This window comes from Amblyraja radiata, chromosome 17 (assembly GCF_010909765.2).
Source record: "Amblyraja radiata isolate CabotCenter1 chromosome 17, sAmbRad1.1.pri, whole genome shotgun sequence".
Classification (NCBI taxonomy): Eukaryota; Metazoa; Chordata; class Chondrichthyes; order Rajiformes; family Rajidae; genus Amblyraja; species Amblyraja radiata.
In genome coordinates this window covers 35,413,680-35,434,285 of record NC_045972.1, presented here as the reverse complement: position 1 = coordinate 35,434,285, position 20,606 = coordinate 35,413,680, and the positions used below count along the sequence as shown (strand labels likewise).

General features: G+C 44.4%; 1 protein-coding gene and 1 long non-coding RNA gene across 4 annotated transcripts in view; one reads left to right on the top strand and one right to left on the bottom strand.

Annotated features, from left to right (window-relative positions):
- The window catches only part of cbfb (core-binding factor subunit beta), a 65,297-nt gene extending 48,429 nt beyond the window's left edge, over positions 1-16,868 (top strand). For 2 of the 3 annotated variants that reach the window (XM_033036139.1, XM_033036140.1), the window contains 2 exons: positions 1,967-2,062; positions 15,476-16,868. In XM_033036139.1, coding sequence (XP_032892030.1) covers positions 1,967-2,062; positions 15,476-15,541 — 162 coding nt within the window. In that variant the 3' untranslated portion in view covers positions 15,542-16,868. Of the gene's footprint in view, positions 1-1,966; positions 2,070-15,475 lie in introns of all 3 variants that reach the window. The other variant, XM_033036141.1, reaches the window with a different exon arrangement.
- A 1,563-nt stretch (positions 16,869-18,431) lies between these two features.
- Positions 18,432-18,943, bottom strand: LOC116982735. The gene is made up of 2 exons (XR_004414523.1): positions 18,758-18,943; positions 18,432-18,651 (listed from the first exon to the last, which is right to left on the bottom strand). It is a non-coding gene; the product is annotated as an uncharacterized LOC116982735 (long non-coding RNA).
- Positions 18,944-20,606: the final 1,663 nt, after the last annotated feature.

Genomic DNA, 20,606 nt, shown 5'->3' with positions numbered 1-20,606 from the left:
GCAGCAATTGGGAGAATGTACTATGCATAATTGACCCTAGTGAGATGGTGATCTGGGTTTCCAAAGTCACAGTTCTATCATGTATTAGCTGCCAAAGTAACATTGTTTTCAAAAGAGAGTTAGATTTAGCTCTTAGGGCTAAGGGAATCAAGGGATATGGGGGAAAAAGCCGGAACGGGGTACTGATTTTGGATGATCAGCCATGATCATATTGAATGGCGGCGCAGGTGCTGCACCTATTTTCTATGTTTCCCTCACTCGTTCTATAAATCTCAATTTCAGATGGAAACAGGTGTGTTTTGATAAAAGGTGAATGAAATGGATAGAATCTGAGAAAGAACCACAGAATAGTCACAGCATGGGGGAAAGCTATTCAGTTCATTGAGTCTATTCTAGGTTTGTGTTGGAACACTAGCTTATCACACTGTCTCATATTTTCACTTTAACTCTGAAATTATTTTCCTTTCAGATAGCTATCCAGCTGCATTTTGAGTTCTATAATTGAATGTTTCCTCTGCCTGGCTCCCCTTATCGTTGCAATTCAGGCACTACATATATTTTTAAAGTTCATTTTAGGTTATTTTGCTAACCAACCATTCAATATCCTAGGTTTTTTGTTTACCCATATGCCAATGGGAACAATTTGTCAACAATGTCCAGATCCTCCATAATTTTAAATGCATTCACAGCCATTACGAAAGCAACTTTAGATTTGATCTCAATCCACATTACTGATGTTCTTCTCTACGAAGAGTTTGCTAAATCTGTTCTGCATGATTCCAAAAGTGTGACAACCAGAACTGGACACAATACTGTGGCTGAATGTTTTGTGGAGAAATAAAAACATAGAAAATTGGTGCAGGGGTGGGCCATTCGGCCCTTCGAGCAAGCACCGCCATTCAATGTGATCATGGCTGATCATCCAGAATCAGTACCCTGTTCCTGATTTCACCCCAAATCCCTTGATTCCGTTAGCCACAAGAGCTATATCTAACTCTCTCTCGAATACATCCAGTGAATTGGCCCCCACTGCCTTCTTTGGTAGAATCCACAGATTCACAACTCTGGCTGAAAATGGCTTACCCCTTATTTTTAAACTGTGACCCCTGGTTCTGGACTCCCCCAACATGGGGAACATTGTTCCCGCATCTAGCCTGTCCAATCCCTTGAGAATTTTATATGTTTCTATAAGATCTCCTCCCATCCTTCTAAATTCCAGTGAATATAAGCCCAGTCGATCCATTCTTTCATCATTTGTCAGTCCCGCAATCCCGGGAATTAACCTGGTGAACCAACGTTGTACTATCAATAGCAAGCATGTCCTTCCTCAAATTAGGACACCAAAACTGCACACAATACTCCAGGTGCGGTCGCACCAGGGCCCTGTACAACTGCAGTAGAACCTCATATAATGATTTGTTTTCTCCCAAATATGAATAAGAGCAATACCAGTACATTTAAATGTATTTAATTTGGCTTCACTTTTTACCCATTTTCTCAGACCACACAGCTTATTTGTAAAATTATCACGTAATTATTTTAGACCAGTAAAATTTAAGACCGAGTCAAATAGTATTCAGAGTGTATTTGAAAGCCGTGTAGTAGGATATTGGTAATATTTGTTATTTAACAAACCTGAAAGTTCATGGCTTCTCTAACAATTTACAATCACATTGATATGAATCGCATACAATACTATATTGTATTTAAAAGAGAAACGTATAACTGATCCTACATATATTGACCTTAATTATATTCATTGGTATTTCCCAAAACCTATGCATCATTAGACAGAAGCTTTATCATCTGAATTATGACTAAATTCCAAAATTATACTTATGTTGTGCAAATAAACTTTGAATGTCATTCTAAGATTTAACAGAAAATTATTGAACTCCTTACCACTTCTAATTAACCATTGAGTGCAAGCTAAAATAAAACGGGTGTTACTTATTACTTTTTATAGCAGGAAGATACCCTGGCACAACAGGCGTTTGAGGATTCCCGACGAAGAGTCAGAGATTTTGAAGACAGAGACAGGTCCCATCGAGAGGACATGGAGGTGAGAGGTTAGGAAACTTCTTGTTAAGTTAGGGATTGTGGGAGGGGGGTAATTAGATTATTAATCTGCTGGCATGTATGTGCTCTTGAAATCTAGGAACAGCTAAATTTGGAGACGCACGCAACTGCAGATGCTGAAATCTGGAGCAAATAACAATCTTCTGGAGGAACTCGGCAGGTAAGGCAGCATCTCTGGAGGGAAATAGGCAGAAGATGTTCCAGGACCCCCAAAGTGTAGAAGCATCCAACCTGAAACATCGTATGTCCACTTCCCTCCACTGCCTGACCTGCTTGAGTCCCATTAGCAATTTGCTTTTAGCTGGTGATAGGTGGAACCAAATGTGTTAGAAATGAGGGCATGCAAAAGAATCTGGATCAAATAAAATAAAACTGCTGGAGGAAATCTGCAGTTGAGCATCATCTGTGGAAGAGAAGAAGGAATTGTCAACAGTTCAGAGCCGAACAGACTATAGACAGTATAGCACTGGAACAGGCCCTTTGGCCCACAATGTCTTGCCAAACATAATGGTTTCAGGTTGAGACCCCTCAGCACTGAGAGTCGAGATGAGAGGTAATCAATATAAAGAAGAGAGAAGGCTGGGATGAGATGAGGACTGGTGGTGATAGTTGGACCAAGGAAGGATGAAGGATGACAGCCAGATAGAGTCAGTGGGGTAGAAGGAGTAGTGGAGCTAGGAGGCAGAGGCAAGTGGGTGATAGCTGAAAGCAAACAAGGGAGAAAAGGCTGAAGGAGATAATGGGAAACATTAAGGGAGAGATGAAGGGCAAATGGAACCGGTTAGGGGAGGAAATCGGTGGGTATAATGTGTGGGTTGTAGGTGGATGGAATCAGGAAGGCAAGAATGGGTGATGGGATGATGTAAGGGTGTATGGGAAAGGAAACTAAAATGGAAAGACCAGAGGGGGGGGAGAGAGAGAAATGGAATGCAGAAGGCATGGCTCACCCCCAGCTCCCCAGACTCAGCGGTCCAGCCTGAAGGGTTCTCCATCCACCGTATGGATCGTACGCAGGCATCTGGCAAAGGGAGAGGAGGGGGCGTCTGCCTCATGGTCAACTCTGCGTGGTGTTCATATGTGGCAGTCGTTTCCAACTCCTGCTCTCCATACCTCGAACATCTGGCGGTGAAATGTCGCCCCTTCTGCCTTCCAAGGGAATTCACCTCCATCATCCTGATCGCAGTCTACATCCCACCCCAGGCAGTCGTCCGTCTGGCACTGGAGGAGCTGCACGCTGTGGTCAACAAACGCCAGAGGTCTTACCCCGAGGCGTTTACCACCATAGCTGGGGACTTAAATAAAGCAAACCTTAACTTCCACCAACATGTCTCCTGCTGCACCAGAGGACCAAACGCCCTCGACCACTGCTACACCACCATCAAGAATGCCTATCTCTCTATCCCTCGCCCTCACTTCGGTAAATCCTCACTTCTTCTTGCCAACAGGCAGCAATTGAAGAGTGCACCCCCAAAGGTGAGGACTGTTCAGAGCTGGGAGGGGGGGGGGGGGGGGGGGGCAGAGGAACCACTTCAGGACTGTTTGGCGTCTGTAGACTGGGCATTGTTCAGGGACTGTCATTAAAGACTACATAAAGAAATGTGTGGAGGACTGCATCCCTACAAAAACCTTCCGAGTGTTTCCCAATCAGAAGCCTTGGATGAACTTTGAGATCCGCACTCTTCTGAAGACCACACACCGGGCATTCATGTCTGATGACACAGTGGTCTACAAGAAGTCCAGATACGACCTTGGTAAGGCCTTCAAAAAGGCCAAAAGGGACTTCTGCTCCAAGCTGGAAGATGAGACAGATGTTCGGCAGCTGTGGCGGGGCCTGAATGCAATCACCTCCTACAAGGCAAAATCAGGAGGTAGCTCGAATGTCGGCATAGCATCATTCCCTGGCGAGCTCAATGCGTTTTACGCACGCTTTGATAGGGAGAACACTGATGTGCCTTCTTGAGCTCCCATTCGCTGTGATGGTATTTCAGTCACAGTCAAAGAGGCCGACGTCAGAAAATCCTTCAGAGGGGTGAACCCTTGAAAAGCCTCTGGACCTGATGGTATTCCCGGTCGTGTTCTAAAAACCTGTGCGGACCAACTGGCTGGAGTTTTTACGGACATTTTCAACCTCTCGCTTCTGAGGTCTGAAGTTCCCACCTGCTTTAAAACGGCATCAATTATACCGGTGCAAAAAAAAAGCAAGGTGACGTGCCTCAATGACTATGGTCCAGTGGCACTAACGTCTGTGGTGATGAAGTGCTTTGAGAGGTTGATCATGGCGCAAATCAACTCCTACCTCGACAAAAACCTGGACCCACTGCAGTTCGACTACCGCCACAACAGATCAACGGTGGATACGATCTTGCTGGCTCTCCACTACGCTCTGGACCACTTAGACAACAAAAAGTCAGAGTATAGAAGAGAGATCGGCCGACTGACCAAATGGTGCCAGCACATTAACCTGGCCCTCAACACCAGCAAAACCAAGGAACTGATTGTGCACTTTGGAAGAGGTAGGATGGGGACCCACAGTCCCATTTATATCAACGAGTCGATGGTGGAAAGGGTCAAGAGCTTCAAATTCCTGGGCGTGCACATCTCTGAAGATCTCTCCTGGTCCAAGAACACTGATGCAATTATAAAGAAATCACATCAGCGCCTCTACTTCCTGAGAAGATTACAGAGAGTCGGTAAGTCAAGGAGGACTCTTTCTAACTTCTACAGGTGCACAGTAGAGAGCATGCTGACCGTTTGCATCATGGCTTGGTTCGGCAACTTGAGCGCTCAGGAGCGGAAAAGACTACAAAAAGTGGTAAACACTGCCTAGTCCATCATCGGCTCTGACCTCCCTACTATCGAGGGGATCTATCGCAGTCGCTGCCTCAAAAAGTCTGGCAGTATCATCAAGGACCCACACCATCCTGGCCAAACACTCATCTCCCCGCTACCTTCAGGTAGAAGGTACAGGAGCCTGAAGACTGCAATGTCCAGGTTCAGGAATAGCTGCTTCCCCACAGCCATCAGGCTATTAAACTCAACTCAAAACTCTGAACATTAATAGCCCATTATCTGTTTATTTGCACTTTATCTGTTTATTTATTCATGTGTGTATATATTTATATAATGGTATATGGATACACTGATCTGTTCTGTATTCATGCCAACTATATTCTGTTGTGCTGAAGCAAAGCAAGAATTTCATTGTCCTATCTGGGACACATGACAATAAACTCTCTTGAATCTTGAAATGAGAAAATTCAGTGCTCCATTGGGTTGTAGACTACACAGGCAAAACATGGTGTTCTTGAAGTTTGTATTGAGCCTCACCCTGGCAATGGAGATGAATTCTCCATTATGTTTACTTTTACAGCCTGATCTCCTTTGTGCAAAAGACATTTTAAACAATTATTCTTTGTCAGGAATAATTTCATCTAGTCGGTTTTTTTCATCCCAAGGTTGAAACATTTTGCTCTCGGTCTGCGCCAAGATAAGGGTCCCCGTGATACATTCCTCCTTGCCCAAAAAATGCCTTCTAACTCCCGTATTTCTGTTTACCATATCAGCCATCTGTAAAGCATCATTAAATACATTTTTGGTGGCTATTATCAGTATTCTCACCCCCTTTTGATTAGAAGTACTGCAATTGCAAATATTTGTAAGTGGCTATAATCTGTTCTACATGGACTATTATATTTAATCATTTTTCCAATATACTTTCAATTTAAGGACGTGGAAAAGGTTTATTTTTCTATATTCTTAAAACTATACAACACAGAAACAAGCCCTTCAGCCCAAGTCATCCACAACGACCAAATTGTCTAACTGAGCTAGTCAAATTGCCTACGTCAGGCCCATATCCCTCTAAATCTATCATATCCATGTACTAGTCCAGGTCTCTTTTCAATGTCGTAATTGTACCCGCCTCTATCCCTTCGTCTGGCAGCCCATTCCATTTATGCACCACCCGCTATGTGGAAAAAGGTACCCCTCGTTTCACTTTTAACTCTTTCCCCTTTTCCATAAACTTATGCTACCTAGCTTTGGACTCCACTTCCCTTAGAAAAAGACTGGCTTGCCACTTTATCCATGGCCGTCATGATTTTCTATCTTCCAAAGTTATCCCTTGGGCTCCAATGCCCCGTGGAAAAAAACGTCCTTGCCCATGCAGCCTCTGCCGTTTAATTCCCCTTCCCATACCAACCCTTCTATCCTTGGCCTCCTCCATTGCCAGTGAGGATTGAAAAGTGGAACAACAACATCATGGATTCAGCTTGGGTAGTTTACAACCTAACGGCATAAACAATTAATTCTCCAATTTCAAGTAATCACTTTCCAAAACCCCACACTATTTCCTTGCCCTATCTCAACCCCTGCATACACATTTCTCCCACTAACCTTGTCACCTTGCTCCTCCCCCTGTACACGCATCTTCCTTTCCTTAGTCCTACATGTCCCTTTAATTCCTCTCTCTCCCCCCCCCCCCCCCCCCATTATGTAATTATACCCATATCCTTCCCTCCCGGCTTTGCATTTCACACCTCTTCTTTCCTTAACTGACACCCTTTTGACTCCATCTCTAGCCTGTCACTTATTCCAGTCACCAATCAACTCCACCCCCATTCACCTGTATCCCCCCCACCCCCTGTCACTTCCCAGTGTGCCCTACCCCCTCACTTTCCCTCTATAGTTGCTGCCTGACCTGCTGAGGAGTTCCATACTTGTGTTTTTTGTTCTTACTGAAATTTTGTCTTGTATGTCTGGCTTGAAACACAATTTCTCTTCTATTTGTGTTTTTGCATTTCAGCAAATAAACAGTTGGGTGGGGCGAGTGCATGGCTCAACATATAATGATAAGTTTAGTGGAGTCGCAAGGAACTGCAGATGATGGAATCTTGAGTAAAACAAAGTGCTGGAGGAACTCAGTGGGTCAAGCAGCAACTGTGGAGGGAATAGGCGGATGACGTTATGGGTTCCAACAGATGATATATATAGTAAATGATCCACTTTAGTTATTGCCATTTATCTTTAAATGGTTGGGCACATTAAAGTAAGCTTTTAAACTAACCCAGCTGTACTTGATCAGATTATTTGTAAGCAGTCGTATATTATACAATGGTTGTAGGCTTCCTGGCTTCTCTGTTTGAAAAAAAATGTTTCCTTGCTTGAAATTACTTTAATAGAGAACAGATTACAGTCCATTCCTTCAGTAAAACATAAAAAACAGTTGGTTCCTTAAACATCCAGCCCACCACCCCCTGTAGAGATTGGAGCTCCAGGTTTCAGCACTATACAGCTTGCGTGCATTAGTCTTCTGTCTTAAAAGAGCTACATAACATGTTATGTACAATTACATCACATATAATGCATAACGTATGCATTATAGTCCACTGTTTCTCTTCCTCCAGACACCATTTGTGCTTTTTCAGAAATGGTGCCTGACTTTTCTCCTAATGGTTTCCAGCATTCACATAACTTTTCATTTATATTATTCCATGGTACAAAGCTTGTTTAGTTTAAATTAATGCTTTCAGTCAATATCTTGTGCGGAAAGAGTCTTGATCACCAAGAGAGCAAGATTATTTTTGATTAAGACTTGAAATCCAGAATGGTAATTTCTTCAGTCTCCAAATTTTATTTATTTCAACGCTAACATTCTTTCAACATATCTTGGATCAAAATAATGTGCATGCATTGATTTACTTGGGAGTGAACTAATTTGCTGTAATCATTTTGAGTTCTGGACGACCCGTATCCGGAGAAATAAAAGAACAATATGTTTTCAATGGTTTTGGCTGAAGATGTAATGTTGCAGCAAACTCTTTCGATTTTAATAAGTGCTTGAACTGGCATTACACAAAACATTATTGTCCTATCATCAAAGTGTAGCTCCTTCAATAGAACTATGTGCTAAATGTTACTCCCTGGTTTGCAGTCTTCTGTCTGCAGCATGGCTATGATGCGTGGTGGAGGCTGGGGAAGAAAATGGATTTAAATTAATACAGTTAATAAGGAAGTTGATCACTGTGATGTGAGAAAGACCCACATTGATTATGCTTCCCTTGTCCCTGATAAGTTACTGTGCCTTGAAAGGCACTATTTGTGATTGTCATGGACAATGCTTGCAGTGTAGCTGCTTGCAGAGTAGCTGCTGCTGCTGCTTGCAGCTGCTGGCCCGACGATGGCAGCCACGGTGTACTGCGCACCAAGGCAAATTCCTTGTATGTGAATACCTGGCCAATAAACTTACTTACTTAGTTAATAAATAGATCATGATTCTTTTTCACTATGTCCAATTTGGGATGGAGGGTGATCTTAATCTGAGGAAAGACATTCTTGCCATAGAGGGAGTACCAGACTGATTCCTGGGATGTCAGGACTTTCATATGAAGGAAGACTGGATAGACTCGGCTTGTACTCGTTAGAATTTAGAAGATTGAGGGGGGATCTTATAGAAACTTACAAAATTCTTAAGGGATTGGACAGGCTAGTTGCAGGAAGATTGTTCCCGATGTTGGGGAAGTCCAGAACAAGGGGTCACAGTTTAAGTATAAGGGGGAAATCTTTTAGGACCGAGATGAGAAAAACATTTTTCACACAGAGAGTGGCGAATCTCTGGAATTCTCTGCCACAGAAGGTAGTTGAGGCCAGTTCATTAGCTATATTTAAGAGGGAGTTACCTTTAGCCACAAGGGCCAAATCTATCAGGGGGTATGGAGAGAAGGCAGGTACAGGATACTGAGTTGGATGATCAGCCATGATCATATTGAATGGCCTACTCCTGCACCTATTTTCTATATTTCTTTGTTTCAATGAAGAAATCCCAAAACTCTGTTTTAAAACGGCAAGCTTCCACTGATGACGTCACAATGACTCGGCTCGGAGCCCCTCACACAGAATATTCCACGCTCTCCGAGTGACATCACCCACCTCCCCCCCTCCCGGGTTATTCACACCCCCCACACAGCCGAAAAAGACGGCGCAGGTTGAACAAAGGATGAGCCCGGAGATGAAGTCGGGGCCTGGACTGGAGACTGTGGCGGCCGAACTGACGGCTGCAGTCTACAGCCAGGGCCGGGCTGAGTACGAGAATCGGGCCGAGTTCCAGGCCCTGGCATTGCTCTACGACCTAGGTAGGTGCTGCCTCTACCCCCTCCCCTTCCACCCTCTCCCCATCCATTTCTATCTCCTCCCTCTATACCCTCCCTCCCTCTCTGCCCTCCCTCCCTCTCTATCTCCCCTCCCTCGCTCTCTCCCCTCCCTCGCTCTCTGCCCTCCCTCGCTCTCTGCCCACCCTCCCTCTCTGCCCTCCCATCCCTCTCTGCCCTCCCATCCCGCTCTGCCCTCCCATCCCTCTCTGCCCCCCCCCATCCCTCTCTGCCCCCCCCCCATCCCTCTCTACCCCCCCCATCCCTCTCTGCCCCCCCCATCCCTCTCTGCCCCCCCATCCCTCACTGCCCCCCCCATCCCTCACTGCCCCCCCCATCCCTCTCTGCCCCCCCATCCCTCTCTGCCCCCCCATCCCTCTCTGCCCCCCCATCCCTCTCTGCCCCCCCCCATCCCTCTCTGCCCCCCCCATCCCTCTCTGCCCCCCCATCCCTCTCTGCCCCCCCATCCCTCTCTGCCCCCCCATCCCTCTCTGCCCCCCCATCCCTCACTGCCCCCCCCATCCCTCACTGCCCCCCCCATATCTCTCTGCCCCTCCCATCCCTCACTGCCCCCCCCATATCTCTCTGCCCCCCCAACCCTCTCTGCCCCCCCTCCATCCCTCTCTGCCCCCCCATCTCTCTCTGCCCCCCCCATCCCTCTCTGCCCCCCCCATCCCTCTCTGCCCCCCATCCCTCTCTGCCCCCCCCCCCCCCCCATCCCTCTGCCCCTCCTCCCTCTCTGCCCTCCCCTCCCTCTCTATCCCCATCCTTCTCTAGGGAGTGGTGAGTATTTGGTGAGTGGTGGAGTATTGCGTTCGGGGACCAGCCCGCCCCTGTGATGCTGCGCGCCCCCCCCACCCCTCAATCTCTACCGCTCTCCCTCTTTACCCCCCTCCCTCCCTCTATAGCCGCGCCTGTGCAGGACTGTGCCTACCGCGCCTACCAGCTACAGTGTTGCAATCCCGGGACACTCAGTCCTGCCAGCGAGCAAGTGCAATTGCAATGTTGCAATCCCTTTTTTTAAATATTTCTGGCAGCAAGGAATTTTTTAAGGGGATACAAGCTGTGCCTGCGCAGTTGGAGGCTATGGGTGAGTGGTGGAATATTACGTTGGGGGAAATGGGTGAGTGGTGGAAATGGGTTGCAGGGAACAGGTGAGTGGTGGAATATTGTGTTGGGGGAACGGGGCCCGTTGGGGGACCGGGTGAGTGGTGGAATATTGCATTGGGGAATGGGTTGCATTGGGGGACCAGGCCTCCCATGGGGGCTCTAGGTGAGTGGTGGAATATTACGTTGGGGGACCAGGCCTCCCATGTGACAGGGACTGAACGGGTCCCACTTGGTCTAGTATACATTACTAAAACTCATCTTGTCTGTGAGCGTATTTGTTTGTTTGCCAGCTTTTCATTCACGTGTTTCGACGAATGCAATCAACCTGGCGTGCACAATCAAATAAGATCAAATAGAACAAGTTGTCCGACAACTTTAGGCTGTACACACCATACACAAGTTGAAGAAGTTATCTGAACTCCAAAATGGTGCACGATATAGTTAAACATTTTGCACCACCTTTCACACAATTGTCTGGTGGTTTGCACCAAGTTTCGTTCAGATTGTTGTTATATTTCACAAGTTATTTCACATTTTTTAATTAAAAAAATCAAAATTTGAGAAATAATTCTTCCATCTGCAGTTATGACTTCACGATGGGATTGTAACCCTACCAGCTACCATGTTGCAATCTCAGGACACTCAATCCAGCCAGCACTAACAAGTGCAACTGCAAGCTACAATGTTGCAATCCCTTTTTTTAATATTCCTGGCAGCAAGTATATTCCTGGCAGAAAGGATTTTTTTTAAAGTTGAGGGTGCATTTTAAAAAATATTCCTGGCAGCGAGGAATTTTTTAAGGAGAAATGAGCCGCGCCTGCGTAGTTGGGGGCTATGGATGAGTGGTGGGATAATGCGTTGGGGAACAGGTTGCATTGGGGGAACAAGTGAATGGTGGAAACGAGTTGCGTGGGGAAACGGGTGAGTGATGGAATATTGCGTTGGGGAACAGGTTGGGTTGGGGTTATGGGTGAGTGGTGGAAACGGGTTGCGTTGGGGGAACGGGTGAATGGTGGAATATTGCAATGGAGGAACATGGCCCAACGGGTCCCACTTGGTCTAGTGTCATATCTATATACATATAAAACTCTCATCTTGTCTTCCAGTTTGCATTGTTGTTAAATTTGTGCAAAAACAGTACCCGATAGTGCTGCGATGTTTCGCCACCTTACTCGCCATTCTCCTGTGCTGCAAGTGCAACAAGTTTTGTTTCGATCGGTGAAATAGTACTAAAGTTATGAAGGTTTAAAAATCGTTTAAAAAAACGCTCCTTCCGGCACCCGCTGTCAATCACCAGCGTCGAGGATAATAAAGCTGAAGGAGCAGAGTGTGTTGAGCAGCGTGCGGGGAGTGAGCAGCATGCGGGCTACTTCTGTGGCGACCAGCACGATGAGCCGGGAGCCGCTGAGTTGAACCTCAGTGAAGCCGGAATGGGACTGGGAGCTGAGGCTGAAGGGGCGAGGTGAGCAGAGTGCGGGATGAGCTGAGTGTGAGCTGCGTCCATCCCCCATTCCCCACAACCCCTCGTCCCCCACACCCCCCAACCCACACCTCCATACCCCATCCCCACCCCCACCTCCCCTCCCGCACACACCCCCTCCACTATACTCCCCCCACCCCTCCCCTCCCACACATGAAGAGGAGGGGCTGGGGAGTGCTGAGGGATGAGGGGAAATGACCCGTGCCTGCGCAGTTAGGGGCTATGGGTGAGTGGTGGAATATTGCTTTTGGGGAACGGGTTGCGTTGGGGGAACAGGTGAGTGGTGGACTATTGCGTTGGGGAATGGGTTGCATTGGGGGGACCAGGCCTCCCGTGTGACTGGTACCCAACGGGTCCCACTTAATCTAGTACTAATTAAAAGTCTGATCTTGTATGTGTGTGTGTGTGTATGTGGTTGTCTTTACATCTTCGCATAAACACTACGCGTTAACGATTACATTTTTACATTTTCCGATTGACATATTTCCCCTCGAGGCCGGGAGCACCTTATCAGAACATTTTATGCTTTATATCTCGACTTATTCTCGACATTATTGATTAAAAGTCTCAAAAAGTAAAAATAATTTGAATTTAAAACCACCAGGTTCAACTGATGACGTCACAATGGCTAGGCTAGCAGGGATCATTGCAACACGCAGGGCAAGTGCAGTTGGAATTTTTTTTTAAAGAGCACTGCTGAGGGAGGCAATGGGAGTGTGGGAATCTTACGTTCGGGAAAGGCTTGAGTTGGAGGACCAGGCCTCCCATGGGGACTATGGGTAGGGAACGGGTGCGTTGGGGGAGCAGACCCAACTTGGCTGTACTTGGTCTAGTATATTACTAAAATTCTCTGTTTGTTTGTATGCGTGTGAGTGAGTGACGTTTCAAAACTCCGCCAAAATGGTACACGATAGCGCTACAGTTTTTGGTCCGCCTTACCATTGTCCTGGGAGGTAAAAGAGACAAGTTTTGTTCGGATTGATGTTATATTTTACAAGTTATTGACACTTTAAACTTTACAAAAGCCACTTTTCCAACTTGCCCTGCCCGTCAGCCGCGCACAATAACGCCACAATGGGATCCCGAATCTCATTTACGTAAAAATATCATGATTTTCAACAAAACTCAGTTTTAATCAAATTCTTCTGTTTTCATTAACAGCCAACATTGTGTTTAGGTTTATTAATGAAAAAACGCAGTTTTTATTGAGAATTCCTTTTTTTTAATGTTGCAATTTTCATTGTGGGTGGTGGGATAGGGGGAGGGGAGGAGTAGGGGAGCAGGGGGGGGGGGGGACGGTGGTAGAGAGAGGAGGAGGGTAGGGAGGGAAGAGGGGTTATGGAGTGGGAACAGGTGGTTAAGGAGGGAAGAGGGGTTATGGAGGGAGGGAGTGGACTGAGGGTATCCGCGCGTGCAGATTTTAAAATAGCTGAAAGTCTCCCCGTGCGTGCGCAGTGGACTTGGTATCCGTGCATGCGGGATTTGAAATGATCGCTGGGGTGAGGTCTGGGGGTGGCGGCGCTGCTGCTCCCGGCCCATGGGAAGGGAGAGGAGCGGGACCCGAGGCAAGGACTAGGCCGTAGCCTTGGCCGCTCCCTCCCCCTCCCGCAGCTCCGGGCTGCTCGACCCATCTGCCCGCCCGCCCCCCCCCCCGACAGCTCCTGCCTCAAATACAACTTTATAGCCGACGTGTGGTTTACATGGAGATCTTGGGGAGGTAAGGAGAGAGAGTGGAGGGGATTGATGGAGTGGAGAGGGTAGGGAGGGGGAAGTGGGTGAGGTGAGGGGGTAGGGAGGGGAAAGTGAGGGAGGTGAGGAGGGAGATTGGGGTCGGAGGGGGGGGGGATAGCTGGAGGGGAGGTAGGGAGCGGGGGATAAAGTAGGTATGTTACAAAACTTACCTTCAGCGGCGCTGCCGTTCTGTCACTGCCGTGCGCGCGACTTTGGCGCCTTTGAGGGGGGCGGGTTTAAAATGCCATTTTTTCCCAGCCTGTTGAAATCGATTTTTGTCAGGCTGTTTAGCTGCTGAAGAACCGCAACCACAACGTTCCAAACGATCGTGTTCCACATAATCCCACTCGCAAGATGATTAAAATGGCCATTAATTTACGGGAATTAAACACTAAATTCCTTCCATTTGGCCTATAAATTCATGACAATGAGATTTAAAAATCATGTTATATTGTGAATTCTTGTGTGAATTTTATTTGGACACTTAGGATATTTTAAAATCTTAACCTTTTCTTAAGAAATTGATAGATGTTTAGATCTAGTAATTGAATTTTGTAATTAGCTACAATTAGGTAACTAATTAATTATATGCTTTAATTTCAGGTCATCCAAGTAAGATTGTTTCATATTTGTTTCAGAATGCTTCAATCTATAATTACTGAAAATTTCATTCAGTTCTCTTAATTGTTAAGAAAGTTATGGGCTTTTGACTGTCCTTGATCACAGCTTTTGAGTTAAGTCAATGGAAAAGCAATAGGGAACAAGATGCTAATTTCCGAGTATGAAAATGGCCATAACTTTTTTAATACTGAAGATATGAAAGTGAATTAGGTGTCAAATTAAACTTCTTTGTATGCTTTATCTGATGGGATAAATTGCAGACTTGATTTTTTTAATCTAAAATTTTTGTAACATTGCTAGATAAAGGGAGAGGAGGCCAATGGGGGAGGTGAGGAGGGAGAGTTGGGGGATGGGATAGGAGGAGTGGGGAGGAGGGGATAGATGGAGAGGGGGGGGTAGGGCGGGGAGAGGGATTATGGAGGGAGGGAGGGAAAGGAGAGGTGAAGGGGGAGGGGAGGAGGATAGGGGGAGAGGGAGGGCGTATGCGAGGTAATGGAGGAGGGGAGGAGAGAGGAGGGGAGGGGGGTTGAGCGGTGGAAGCAGAGGAGGGTTGGTGAAGGGTGGGGAGGGAGGATAATGGAAATGGGGAATAGTATGGGGACTAAAGGAGAGTGAGATGCGGTCACATTGATCTTAAATTTTACGTTATTGACATTTTAAACTTTAAAAAAGTCGCAGTCGCGCTCCCACTTGCCTACTGCGCCTACGCAGTTGGGTGAGGGTTGCTGTGACTCACAACGCAACGGGGATCTCTGGCGTCACAACGGGAACCCGTCAGCCGCACTGCGCAGTTTGGTGGAATATTGCGTTGGAGCCCAACAGGTTCCACTTGGTTTAGTGAATATTTAAAACCTTCAATGATTTCTAATTGGATTGACAGTTACGTTTGATTTTCTGGAGATTCTGATTGTCATTATGTATTATGCAAGTTTCCTTACCAGACTGCAATTTATCTGATGCTACTCTTTTCCGACCTTGATTTGGACTGCTCACATTCAGGGTTTCGTAGTTATCACTTGTGGAATTGTTCTGATTTATTTACCTCCCAAATAGCAAAAAAATTATATCCATCTTTATTCAGCTTCACAGTTGTGAGTATTAGTTTCTATTGAGAGTGTATTTGCAGGTTTAAATGTAATTCCTGAAGAAAACACTGGATGGTGCTAAAAAAAAGAAGCTTGAACTCTGGTATAAAACAAAGTGCGGTAGAAACTCAGTGGGTCAGGTATCATCTGTGGATTGAATGGACATTTTTTCCATTTAATTATTTGCATCACTGTTGACCTGTTTTTTTTCTCTCTTTGTGTAGCCACACAGGCAGGACCCCAGTCCCGGCTCCAATCTGGGGAGCGGAGATGAACTCAAACTACGTTAAATGATCTTGGAGCAGCCTTGCCATATTCTTTGTACGTGGAATCAAGCAGCTATTTGGTGAACTGGTTATTTAAGGAAGTGAAGATGCTACGGTCCTGAACAAGATTTTTTTAAATCCGCCCCACAGCCCAGGCCTTTGGTTTCCCCATTCAGCACAAAGTGCCAGGGTTTGCACTATGTCCAGTTACAGTACCTGCATTTCCTGTTTAAAGCATGTAGCCAGTAGCAATTTTTGCATTCTATGCAAGCTATGTTTCTTTTTGTTTGAATTTTTAAATGCCCTTTTATGTATTAATTTGTCTTCCTTTCTCCTTGGTTGTTCAACCAAAAAATGCAGAAAATCTGTATCAGAAATTAAGTTAAAATGTTTTGAGTTGAATTAAGATTTAAGTGGCAGAAAACCACACATTTATTTTCTACTTTTTCTGTAGTACATTCCGGGTTTGCAAGTGTATAAGGATTCTAAATGTATATCTGTTTGCTTTTGCTTTTCTAAAGCACAGGGAATGCTTTATTTGCTTGCCTGCAATTTTTGCTCTGATTTTTATATCCTGCAGAGAGATAGCCACTTCACATATTCACATACTTCACAGAGAAATAGTTCACATATTAGAATTATTTTTCAAAAAAGTGAAAAAATTATGTGTAGAGTAAGAATTTTGTTTTTGCAGTAAGTTGGAGAGTGGAAAACTCACCAGCATAACTTTAAATTTGGCTTGTTCGTTCCACTATGAATTATACTTCAGGCCTAAAATAATGATCTAGTGAACATTGATTTTAATTTCTACCCTTGTTTAGTTTTTGTATTACTAATGTGCAGTTTTTTAAAATCCAAATACAATGACTTTTTTGAAAGGTCATGTCTATCAAAGTTTTGTATTCTGTTATTACAAAGTTAAATATATAACCCTGAATATGGGGTACAAATTGGACTGACAATATAATCTTAAGCAGTGCACGTATACATCATGTGCTGGACACAGGAAAAGTGATTACAATTTCTGAAGTGCCCTGGTATATCATGTTGATGTTGGTGGCCTTGGTGGCTATTTTATGCTCTGCATTGCTTAACAATATCTTAATGCTGGCATTAAGATTGGGATATCTGCTTTCTGCTATTTAGTCTAAACAGTTCAAAACTTTGTTACAGGTGTTAAGTTATTGATGCAATTTAATAATTGTTTTCCAATCTATATTTAAGTAGAAGGAATTGCATCTTTTTGCATTGTATTCCTCCCTCAGGCGTTGCTTTGAATTATTGAGCTGGCTTTTGCTACTTTGTACCATTTTCTTTTAAATTACTTTATTAGTAAATCTGAAAAGACAAACCTGTCTGTTTTGTGTTAATTTTTAAATCATTTGCAATTTAATGAGAAAATTATTGATTAACCAGTGTGGCAAATCTACATATTTTGAAAAACAGTGAATGTCAAAAAATTGCTGTCAGAATGTTATTAACAAAACATATTTCATTAGAAAGTTTGAAACCATGGTAGTATATGGGACAATAGTCCATTCCCGCTGAAGAAAACATGTTATGCTGAAATTATTACCATACAGACATGTCTCTTGCCCCATCTGTTCCATGTTAGCTCCCAGCAACGTGATGTCATCTGTCCCATTCCCCATCCATTTATTTTCCTGTTCCACTACTTATTTTCATCTGCCCATCAACTCCTTTTTGATTCTTTTCTTGCCACTTCCCACACTAATGGGTAATTTATAGCAGCCAACCAGCTGGCTAGTGGGTGGAGACCAGACACATGGTGAAATCTCCAAATTCATGGGAAGAGCATGCAAACTCAGCACAGCGCACGAGGTCAGGATCAAACCGTCTCTGAACTGAGGCAGAAGAGCAAACTGCCCACTACCATGCAGGCTGTGTGGTATTTTAATATGGAGGTAAACCCCTTAAAGTTAAGGAACAGCCTAGTTAAAAACAAGCTTACTAACCAATATCTGTGGGAAATAGTGGAGGAAAGATAAATTGAAAGTGTTATGGTAATTCTTCCATATTGGAGGGATCAGTTCATTTTGAAAGCTAAAGAGCAAATAATGGTCATCAATGGGGCCCTGGGATATTCATCTCCAAGTGTAAGAAACTTACCCTCTTAAGTTTAAACAAAACAAAACAAAATGAGAACACGATCAAGAAGCAAGATGAAAACATCTGCACGTACTCAAAATCTGAAATAAAAACAGAAAATGCTGGATAAGCTCTCGAACCTTTGATGTTTCCACTGTAAAAATAAGATTTTGCCTGTTGATGTCTTTATCTATGTCTCTTATAATTTGATAAACTTCCATCGGGATTCCCCTCAATCTCTGATGATCTTGACAAAACAATCCAAGTTTTTCTCTTTGTAGTTAATGACCTCAAAGTGCAGCATTTTGGTGAACCTCTTCTGCACCCTCTCCAAAGCCACCACGTCCTTCCCAGAATGGACAAGCAGAACACACAATACTCCAAATGTGGTCTAAATAAAGTGTTAAATGACTTCCTGACACTTATACTTAGAACATTCGTTGTGAACTAAGCCACTCAGAGGTTGAAGCTGGTTGGTATAAAAGTGTTTATTCATCAGGATGGTCTTGGAGACCTTCCCAGTAGAATTTTCCAAACTCAAAGTACATGTAGAATATAGACACAAAAAGCTGGAGTAACTCAGCAGGTCAGATAGCGTCTCAGGAAAAAAGGAAAATGTGATGATTTGGGTCGAGACCCTTCTTCAGACTCAAAGTACATATATGTTTTCATACTCTTAAGTTCAAAGATAACAGTCGATGATTTGTTACAATTTCAATAGCTACAGTGATATTGAGTTTGACAAAAGGTTCCATTGAATTATACGTTTACAATGTGAGCGCATGTAGCTGACAAGACACCTCTGAATGTTCAAACATCTTTGTTAGTTCAAAGTAATTAATATGGATGGTCTAAAGGCTTCTGAGTGCAGGGACCCCAGAAACCTAAACTTAGAGTACATAGACACCACCATTTATTGATAGACAGACAAATATGCCTTTAACCAAGCTTGATTTTCCAAGTGACAAGATAAGTCTGGTCTGGAAGCTTTCTTCATACATAGTCTAGAGTACACAGATGATCGTCTGAAGAAGGGTTTCGGCCCGAAACGTCGCCTATTTCCTTCGCTCCATAGATGCTGCTGCACCTGCTGAGTTCCTCCAGCAATTTTGTGTACCGTCTAGAGTACACAGTTCCCTTTCATACAAGTCATTAATGAACAGCGATCACAACTCCTTAAGTTTTAAGATAGTTATGAATAAGGATAAAAATAGTCTGAAGAAGGGTCTCGACCCGAAACGTCACACATTTCTTCTCTCCAGAGATGCTGCCTATCCCGTTGGGTTATTTTTAGCATTTTGTGTCAATGTTTGATTTAAACCAGCATCTGCAGTTCTTTCCGAGACGTTATGAATAAGCATATGTCTGGACCCTGTGGGGGGAGGGAAAACGAAATCATCGTTAGGCAGGATCTGGGGAGACTAAATTGGGAGCAGCTCTTATTGAAAAGTCTGCATCTAACACGTGGAAGTTGTCTAAAGGCCTGTTGATCCAAGTTCAGATCCAGTTTGTTCCAGTAAGGAAGAGGGTCAAGGATGGCAAAATAAAATGAGAGCATATGTATGGGTTAGGAAGATTAAATCAGACAGAGCTTTGGGGGAATATATAGAAAGCAGCAAAAAACTCAAGCATGGAATTTGAATGGTTAAAATGTCCTACTAGAAAGGATTAAAGAGAATCCCAAGGCATTTTGCACATATTTTAAAGTCAAGAGAGTAACTAGGGAGAGAGTAGAATCATACAAGGATGAAGGAGAGAATTTATCTTTGGAGTCAGAGGATACAGTCGAGTTACTAAAATCATGCTCTGCATCAGTGTTCACCAAGGCGACAGATTGTAGGATAGTGAGATCAGTGTGGGGTATACTAAGGTAGACACAAAATGCTGGAGTAACTCAGCAGGACAGGCAGCATCTCTGGAAAGAAGGAATGGGTGTTTTTGGGTCGAGACCTTTCATCAGACTGATGTCAGGAGAGTGGGTGGGACAAAGATAGAATGTAGTCAGAGACAGTAAGACTGGTGGGAGAACTGGGAAGGGGAGGGGATAGAGAGGGAAAGCAAGGGCTATTTGAAGTTAGAGAAGTCAATGTTCATACCACTGGGATGTAAACTACCCAAGCGAAATATGTGGTGCTGTTCCTCCAATTTGCGCTGGGCCTCATTCTGACAATGGAGGCGACACAGGACAGGAAGGTCAGATTGGGAATGGGAGGGGGCGTTGAAGTGCTGAGCAACCGGGAGATCAGGTTAGTTAAGGCAGGCTGAGCGGGGGTGTTCAGCGAAACGATCGCCAAGCCTGCGTTTGGTATACTAATAGGCTAAGACATTTTTAGATCAAGAAGTAGGTGGTGTTGGGTCTCTTGAAGACAATTGAGCTGAAGAAGTACCCAGGGCCTAATGAGATCCATCCCAGCTTATTTGAGAGAGGCAAGAGAGGAGGTTTCTGGGGCCTTGACGGTGGCAGGTAATGAATTATTGAAGCTAAAAAGCTATCAATAAAATAATAACTACCCATGAGTTGCCAATATATCAAACTTATTTCCTGTCCATCAACTGTGGTAAAAATTCCTAGGCTTCTGCATGTTAATTTAGTGGTGTGTGTGCGCCATATGGTGTATGGAATTAACTGCCAGAAAATATTAAAACACTACAAAAGTGTTTTCTTTCCCTCCCGTAATACTTCACCTGCCCTTACGTCTGGCATTATGCCAGGTTACTGTTGACAGGTGCTCACAACTGATTTGTGTCTTTTGTGGTGATTTCTAATGAAAGAGAGGGGCTGTGTTATTTGAGAATAACTGGGAGAATTCACTGTGAACTCAATGTCAACTGGTATTGATGTGCACATTTGGAGCAAAGTCTCACTGGGGATTTACTTGCAGTGGGAACCCATCTGAGTATTCCCAGTTTAATATGAATGTTACAGCTGTTTACAGGTCTTTTGAAAGGATCTGTTTGTTCTTAATATTGTACCAAATCA